At 34.6% G+C, this 9,408-nt stretch overlaps 1 protein-coding gene across 1 annotated transcript in view; it reads left to right on the top strand.

The window, feature by feature from the left end:
- LOC149776596 (putative ATP-dependent RNA helicase DDX23) overlaps window positions 1-4,197 on the top strand; it is a 64,742-nt gene extending 60,545 nt beyond the window's left edge. Inside the window, exon 16 of the mRNA XM_089941079.1 lies at window positions 812-4,197. Within this exon, the coding sequence (XP_089797205.1) occupies window positions 812-1,038 (227 nt within the window). The 3' untranslated portion in view covers window positions 1,039-4,197. The remainder of the gene's footprint in view (window positions 1-811) is intronic.
- The last annotated feature ends 5,211 nt before the right edge of the window (window positions 4,198-9,408 follow it).

A 9,408-nucleotide genomic window follows, 5' to 3' on the forward strand; every position in this document is an offset into this window, starting at 1 on the left:
TAGTATTTTTTAAAAGTTGGATTTTTCACAAATATTTTCATTTGGCCACCATATTTGTATATGTAACATGTGTCAAATATGTGATTAAAAGTTCATGAATATATTTTTAACATTCAACTTTAATTTTGACAAATACAGATATTTTCTAGTTAATTTGTCATGAAAATTCAAAATATGTTTATAATACCATTAAATATGTAACAAGATTACTTGGGAATTTCTGTGAATTCCTTACTGATGGAAACTACCAAAGTACTGGCACAGTGAAAAAGTACTTTGGAAACAAAAATACCATGGTAAAATGGTAAACCGGTAATACAACATACCTCTATCAGTAAATAAACCTATGGAAATGTTGTGTAATGCCCATTATAACCAGTTCCCATAAACTTCAGCTTTTTTCTTGTGATGGCACATACTTTAAGAACATAATTAACAGAAAAATCTTATTAAGCAGAGATCATGTGTATTTTCATTTATATGGTCACTGATTTTGCCAGCTTCCATCAGTAAGAATCCAAGCACCTGGACATATTGCTGCCTTATTAATTAGTTCTTGATCTTTCATTATTTACCATTTAGAATAAAAAATCAGGCTATCAACATTCAGAAGTACTGAATGTTGAAAGGAATGGATGGATAACAAAATAATTCCATCCCAAAAAGTGTGAAATGTTGGCATGTTTCAGTTTTGCAAAACATACTGTAGAAAAAAAGTTATTTTCTGTTTAATGTGTTGTTTAAAAAGAAAATTACAAAGAGATGACACTTGGAGAATATTAATTTGAGTCTTTCATGCATTTTATTTCAGATTACACACACAGAATTGGTAGAACTGCTAGAGCTGGAAAATCTGGTGTGGCAATTACCTTCCTGACTAAGGAAGATAGTGCTGTATTTTACGATCTGAAGCAACTGTTAATGACCAGTTCCAGTTCTTCTTGTCCACCAGAACTTGCTAACCATCCAGATGCCCAGCATAAACCAGGTGCTGTTACGCATAAGAAGCGAAAAGATGAGACAATTTATCTTGCTTAAGACAGACATGGACAAATTCTTCTACATGTTGCATCAATGTTATTGGCTGTATGAAAAAGTTTCATTTTACTGCAGTGTTTCAGTCAGGACATGCAACTGTGCGATTTATGCAAAACAAACACCAAGTCCTGTATAAAAAGAGATTGTGCCTTAAGTGGCACAAACAAAACGATGAAGGTGTGCGGCTTTTTCTACCTTTAATGTAATTTTAAAAAAAAGAAAATGAACAAATTTCATCAAGTGATTTTTTTTGATAGTACTGGTCACTGTGCTCAACCTGTTTTACAAAATTCTATCAGTTGATTATGTGGTGAAACTTAGGATCATCTAGAAATTATCATGTATTATATTCATGGATGAGAATGATCTCAGCATGCTATCAAATTGTAATGATAATATGATACAAATTGAAATAACATTTAGATTACTTCCACTCATCGGTATTTACAAAGATCACTCTGTTGTTTCCTTAATAACTCCTGTATCATTTGAGCTATTTTCATGACACTTTGCATTGTTTGTCACCTTCAACAGACATGCACCCAGTATACAAATGGAATCTGTTTGATCATCATTTTAAGACTGAAACCCATTTAATTACAAATTATTTCGGTCTGTCTCACTCTGTCACATGTAATATCTCATGAACCTTTGAGATATCTTGATAAAATTGTATATGCATTTGTTTCGTGACAAACGTTTGTGTCCCATTATTTGATTTGGCTGTCATATAAGTACTTTGGTGTGATGTCTTCATGTTTGAAAATTGTATATATGTTGTTTGAAAATGTATGTTGCAACTCCGTAATTGTTTCTCTTCATGAAACTGGCATTGCTTATGTGTAATGACTTGACATATCTTGTAAAAGAAATGATAAGTTTATCAGTTGTTTGGGTATATTTGAGAAATCCCATTCATATTTGTTTTGTTGATGTTATAACAAAATTGTTTGCTAGATGAACTTGCCATTACCCATAGTACTGATTCATTTGTGTTCTGCATATGAATTACTGACCTTGTTTGAAACAAAAGTTGTTAAAATATTTTAATTTGAAATGATTACTTGAATCAAATTTATAAAACTAGTAAAAGATAAAATATACGAATTTGTTTTCCCATTTCAATCACCGCTCTGAGATGTCAACCATTCTGGATTTGAAGAATTTTTACAGACTTGTGAAAATTCTGCATTTTAAATTAAATTAATGAAATTTGGTAAAGTCTGAACCTTATGGAATAAAATTTGGAACAGGCGTTTAATATGTGTACAGTTTTGGAGAAAAGTACTTATGTAGCAACATTAGAGAATAGTAAATAGAATGTTAGTGTAAACAAAAGAATATACAACACAGCCTATTCAATGGTCCTTGTTTTCCTAGTTTTATGTCATGCTTCCCATTTTCCCTTCCTTTTTCCAAAATGTCCCTGCTATCTGTGTTTCTTTTCAATTTTATGTTGAAAATCAATTACACACTGTTTGAACAGCCATAAATGAGCAAGTTCATATCAAGTCTCTGTGATGGAGCTGGGTGTTTAAGTAGATGCAACCTGTCTGTATAAAAAAAAGTATGTAAGAGCATGATTTTGTCCATGTTTATAATGTTAAGTAAAGGGGGAAAAAATATTTTTGTAATTTACATAAATTTATTACCAGTTTTACTCTTAAATTGTGCCTATTTTCAGTTTTTGTGTTTTTTATTTTTTTAAAAATATTTTTTCACAAAGGGTTGCAGTAGAAACCAATCATTTAGAATGTCAGTAGGTGAAAAATGGTGACAGAGATAAAGAGAAATGGTCATTGAGGATTATTTGTAAGCAAAACTAATGTCTATGGTTTATATATATTGTTTTGCGCAAAATGTTTAAGGAATTCAGGGTTCTGCTATGGGAGTAGTGGCTACACCATTTATTCTTATTGGACCTTTATTGTTACTTTGTACATTGATAGTCAGGATCAAAGAGAAAAGAAGTGCATATATAATCATACAAGCCTGTTACTTTTAATGAACATGTCCATTCTAGATGGATTTGAAAAATTGATGCCAAGATTCCTGGGTTGACATTTTTGCACTCTTGTCCCTTTGAAATTTCTTAAACCATTTTAGGGATGAAAGTTTGTTAGCTTAAATATAATTGCAAACCAATGTGTATCATACTAAATGCATAATCCAACAAGTGTTTGTAAAAGTACAAGATTACAGGAGAGGTCAAAGGTCATGGCTACAAGGAGTGAGAAGTAATGGTGTTAGAAAGTTCTTTTGTAAACCAAGATTTAACTTGATTCAGGTATCACTTACAAAGGCAAGGTTCATACTTAGGTCAACAGGGCTGGGAAACATCTTCAAATGATCTTCTTCCCAGAAACAAATTTTGACAAAATTCGGAAATTTGAAAAATAGACAACCCCATAATATTTAATAAAAAGTTGTGGGCAAGTAGCAGTAAATTGTTCTGTGCAAAATTTGCAATGTGTCCCATGCTGGTGGACAATGGAATTTTCCTTTCCTGGGTGAGAGTACGATGGTAGCTATAAAAAAGTTCAGCTGAAACCTTGTTCCCAATAAGACCTTTTTTCTTCTTTTACATGAGCTTTCAAACTAGTAAAACCAATAAAACTAAAGTTTCAGATAACTTGGCCACTATTTTTATTTTTGTGATTCAAGTCGTCATGCCTAGTTGAATACATCATGTACATATTCTTGAGTTCTCAGTATTAGCTGGCATGAGACTAAATACTTTTTCCCTTCCAAGTAGAACTGGCAGCCTTGACAGAATTACATATATCAAGCTATGTATGTAAACAATATATGATCTTTACTTTCTTCGCTAATGAGAAGGCTGTATTTGATATTCAGTTAAGCACTGAAAGAATACTTTGAATGTAGGATGTCTAGTTATGTTGCTATCATATTCTTTGCTATATATCTCTGTTTGATTGAAGAAACTGTGCTAGGATGTTACCTCTCAGCAAAATGTTGTATATTAACTGTAAATAATTTGGTCTGAAGATTATGTTGAATTTAACATGCATAGAAATACCAACCAAATGTTTAGTATTAATAACTTTATTGTTAGACAGAATCAGGTATTTTATATGTAGTATCCTGTAGGCCAGTGGTCTATATTTCTAAATGGAATAAAGTTATTATTACTCTTCATCATTGACTCATTCTTTGTGACCAAAATAGTTGTTTGAGTGTTTCACTTGTAATCCAAGTGTTGTAGGTTCAGTGCCCCTTTCAGGACAGCCATGAATCAGAACTGTAACTTCTTCATTGTGTGATACACCAAAAAGGATTGGTATCGAAACTTGATCTAAATTCAGAACATTTTTTATTTATGATTGCATAAAATTATGATAAAATGGTTTACAAAAGGAAAATACAACTAAAACAGAGATATATGATTACATGTAATATACACAGAAACTTATATGATGGCCTTCATAATTCCAATCTAATCATTCAGCAAGAAATGGATAGCCTACAGTGCAAGTATTTTTTAAATTCTTTGTGTGGCAGAAGATAGTTGCTTATATTTAGTATGGTATAATAATACTTTTTATGTTGAGCAGTGTTACCCATTATGCACTTTTGTAAATCATAGACATATATTTGACAAATTTGACACACCTTTGGTTGCTGTGCTTATTTTTGATGCAGAGAATTCACACACTGCCCTGAGGATTGTTCATTCTCCAACAACATAGGACATGGAATGGCATTGTGTCTGCTTCAAGTTTAGGCATTGTTATGACAGAGTAGCTTCCCATGAGTTCCTGCATGGTTTCCTTCAGGCTCAGCAACACATCATTCAGATAAAAAGAACCTTGAGCTTTTCCAACTAAAACTGATCTCCCAATGAAACAACATCACACTCAGAATTGCCAGCCAAGAATGTGAAAGAAGCAGATCATAGCATAGTAACTGTGAAAAAAATGGAGGAAAGAATTCCCTTGGTTGAAATACGGCACATCCAATGGGATGACCCATTTGACTTGATTTTATGCGATTGTGAAGACTACAAAAGGGAGCATTTCTTTGGTGACAGGTCAAAGAGTTTTCACAAATCTGTCCTTGTTTGCCACAAGGTATCTGGACTACAAATTATTGTCCAAGTCATTCTTTCATGAGATATCAAGAAGCTTGCAGAGAAAAATGTGTTGTTTGGATTACAAAGAAATTATTGTTGTTTTTGCAATGATTTATATTTAATTTGTTGTTGTTGTAGGGTTTAACGCCATTTTCAGCACAAGATAGGCTATACATGGTGGCCAGTATTAATGGTGGAGGAAGAACCCGGGAAATTGAATTTGTTGATTTGTAACTTTGCTGCAGTAAGACCAAGACTTAAAAGTCAAAGTGCAACTTATGAATAATAAGATTAACCATTAAACTCCATGACTTTTTGATAAATGTATTCTAGGAAGAAGTAAAATAAATACAAATTTCATGACATAGGCAGTAAACCGTCAATCATTTGTTTAAAAACGTTTATTGTCTTTGTGTTGTCTTACATATGTTACATAAAATGTGTTGGCTTGTAAGTGTGCTAAAAAAGGAGAATGAGACTTAAAAGTGCAACTATAAACTAAATTAAAATGAACTAATTAACCTAATGACTGGTCAATGCATTTGTTTGAATATTGTGAATGCTTGTTGATTTTTAAGTTTCAGAGAGAGAGAAAAGGAGCATCTAATGCAAGTTATAATTAATATGTTCGGCTGAAATAATTAGGGGGCAAGATAAATATTTTCCTGTACATTCTAGATATTTGTCACTCAAACCCCAATTCAGACACCAAAGAGTTTTTTTGGGGCTCTCAGTCTTATGCCCAAAGGTGATATACTGATTGAGCCAGAATCAAACGCAGTGAATCGAATTTGATTGATTCCAATTAATATACTACAGATTCAATCTATTCATTGGCTTCTATTATTTTATTATATATATTATTCTATTATTTTATAACTATTAGCTTCTTAATGTGATTTTTGTCAATATATAGTTATAACTACTTCAAGATAATAGCCTTCTTATTTTGTGGAGGTCTGTAACTATGGACACTTGACAGCTATCTTCAAATCTTAAACTTTTGCTCCTATTTATGCCCTTAAGAAATAGTTATGTGACATAATTTTGGTCAATCGTTGCTCATCTGGGAGATCAAACAGGTCAGATTGTACTGAACAGATACTCTGCAACCAGTGACTGAAACTGAGGGTTATCATACAGTTTAATTAGCATCATGTATTTCGTGTTAATGAAGTCATCAAGCTTAGTGCTATTCAAGTGCTGATTTGGATGGGATTTTAGGTGTGATAAACATATTTCTTGGTGTGATAAATTCATATGAAGTGAGAAGTCAGAACATTGTATGAGTATTTATCAGTGTGCAAGATCAAACTTGATGACGGTGCAGTGCACATGACTGGTGATCATACTTGACACATAACATGAACAGCTGCATACAAATTTAGGAGTATATCAAAATATCTTCATTTCTAGTCGCATTGCAATGTTCAGATTAACTCTTTCTACAGTATATAATCATTGACAGTTTCAGTATTTTTAATTTACATCAGAAAAATCACCCTCCCTATGCATCATATTAAAGCTTTAGAGCCCCCAGGTCTATTACGCTTCCACTGCTTAAAACAAAATTGATTCTCCTGAATCAAAAGCCCAAATTTTGAATTTCAGTGATATCCGTAGTTTTATTATAAGGTACTAAATTTTATTTGATGCACAAGGGAACTGACTTTATTCTTCTTAAGACTTTGAGTAAATTGGTCTCTTCTAGTGACTGATCCTTCAACCATTGCTAAAATTCTTCATCAGCTTTTGATCTGGAACTGTGTGTTTGGTAAATTGTCGAAGCCATTTATAGCTGTAAGATAATCTGGCTTTTCTTGGCACCATTTCACCCCAGGTTAGGCTGTTCCAGGAAAGACAAGCATATTGTACTTGTCCAGGAGATGACTCCTTTCAAGTACTGGGTTCACCTTGCTCCTGCCCCTGTCTCGAGTAGCATAGGAATGTATGCCCGAACAGAAGCTTTTGGTCAGGTGTCATACTTGTCCATCCCTCAGGTGGCCAATCGACTCTTCCATGAAGGTGAAACTCATCTCCTTCCAGTCACAGTGAACTGGCACCAAAAGATGCTTACATTCAGTTTCTATGATTACAAGAATTCTCTTTTTGGTGTCCAGACACCTTCAGGTTATTACAGGCTGCGCTATGCATCCATGATAAAGATGAATCTTTTATTGATAGCGTCAGGACACTTGGCGCTTCCTCAGCTATCATGGACATTTCTGGCACTATGTACATGGCTGTTACTGGTACTGGTATGTTTAGCTTCAGTGATTTTAGTGTTGGTGGCACACTGAGGTTCCTTAACAGCATGAGGTGGAGTAAACAAAGCCGATGCTTTGCTGACACGTGTGATGGTGTCTTTGTTCACTCCAATAATTTTGGCAAGCTTTTGTTTCAGTTCCCTGTAAACATCTTCCAGAGTGGTCATCTTAGAAAAATTAATCATAGGATAAGTGAGAGTGTTTGCTTTAATCTCCTCTGGAGTGTATCCAGCAATCTCTCAGTTTCTGCCTTCACCTAAAATCTGTATCATGGTGTCCTATTTGTTGATAGAAAATTTATAGTTATGCCTCCTCCAGTCACATGAAAGGAATGCACCTCCAACTCCATCTGGATCTCTGGCCAAATGGGTGAGTAGGACTCGCATCAAAGTTTTTTTGTATTCTGGCTTCCATATCTTTTCTTCATAATCTGAAATGAATCTCGACTAAGACAGCAGTGTATATGGTCAGATTTTAGGATTGGACTGGTGCTGATGTTCATCCAAGCATGGCATCCCACCTAGATTCCCATTTCTGCTATCACTTCGATGATTTTTTTTTACAACTCCTAGCCATCCTAATACTGTTACTCTGGTTCTGGTCACTGCAGCTGTAAACCATGCATTAGAAATCAGTTGCTCTTGCTGAAGAACTCCAGTGTCAGAGTCTTGAGGAAAGAACTGTCATCTCTTGATATATTTTAAAGGTTGGTTATCTTCCAATTAGTGGTCTCTTCTTGGATACACCATGGACAGTCTACCCTTATGTAGTCTAGCCATGAAGTGGTTCTTTAGATCCCTGTTGAAGCTGAATGTTGTTGGACATATCCATCAAACAAGTCTTACTGTGGAGGCAGTCATTCTGTAACCAAAGGACAACTGTCTGCATGGGTTCGAGTCCAAGGCTCGGCTAGCGTGGGAAAGCCTGCCAGTAGCTTCTCGTGGGTCAGTGGTTCTTTCCTGGGTTTTCCAGGGTTCTTCCTCCACCAGTTATACTGGCCACCATGTATATCCTATCTTGTGCTGAAAAATAGTGTTAAACCCTTGAACAACAACAACAACCAAAGGACAAATACTGAAAGGAATAAAAGGTTCCTTTAAAATCATGCATTTATAATTCGCTTGTGATAAGACAATAAGTTAATCAACTAACAGCTATTCTCCTTTGCAAGTTGGCTTGTCCTTTAAACTTTACTAACACATGATTTGAAGGTTGTCATTCTCATAAAGCACCTGCTCAATACATTTAAATCTGGATACATGTAATTGAACTTTAACAAAAATATAGTCGTAGGATAGCATATTATTAAAATGAGAAGTAAGCACTCTTCACACATCACTTCAGGAAAACAACTTTATAGTACATATATTTGTTTTATTACAAACAAAAAACAAATGGTTTGTCATGGGTGCACCACCTCCATCATGTCCAATAATGGAACAATCTTACTTTGTCCAGCCAACAAGATTATACCATCAATGGAGAGGCAACTGGGTGATCCGTTCAGTCCTGAACTGTACATAAAACCTCATGGCAGAAATCAAGCCTCCAACTAAAATGGTGTGATTCCAATGTTTGGTATTGCATTGCCCATGATGGGATGTTCCTACCATGACAGGGTGCCAAATGATTAATGTAGTATAATTTTGATGGCTGTTTAACAACTTCTTCATATCATTAGTCACATAATCAATTTTCTTACCAACAACAAAGTGCCCCTTCCAAGATGAGGTAAGCTTTTTACAGACTCCACTTTCCTGACTGATTCATGCACCCACAGCCTGTCCTGATTGGAAAAATCTCTTGTTGAGTAGTAAATGGTATCTCTTCTACTGCCCTTTATTTCAGACATTTCATGAACACATTCAAACTTCTTCCTTAGGTTACAAGCATACACTCCACATTCTACAGGCATATCCATGCTATTTGGCTGCCCAATTACTGCTTCTAGTGGCATGACAACTTCTTGTCCCAGAGTCCTCATATTTGGTGTCTGCGATGTGCTTGAGT

Source organism: Sinohyriopsis cumingii, chromosome 18, assembly GCF_028554795.1.
Source record: "Sinohyriopsis cumingii isolate HCF-2022 chromosome 18, ASM2855479v2, whole genome shotgun sequence".
NCBI classification, from domain to species: Eukaryota; Metazoa; Mollusca; class Bivalvia; order Unionida; family Unionidae; genus Sinohyriopsis; species Sinohyriopsis cumingii.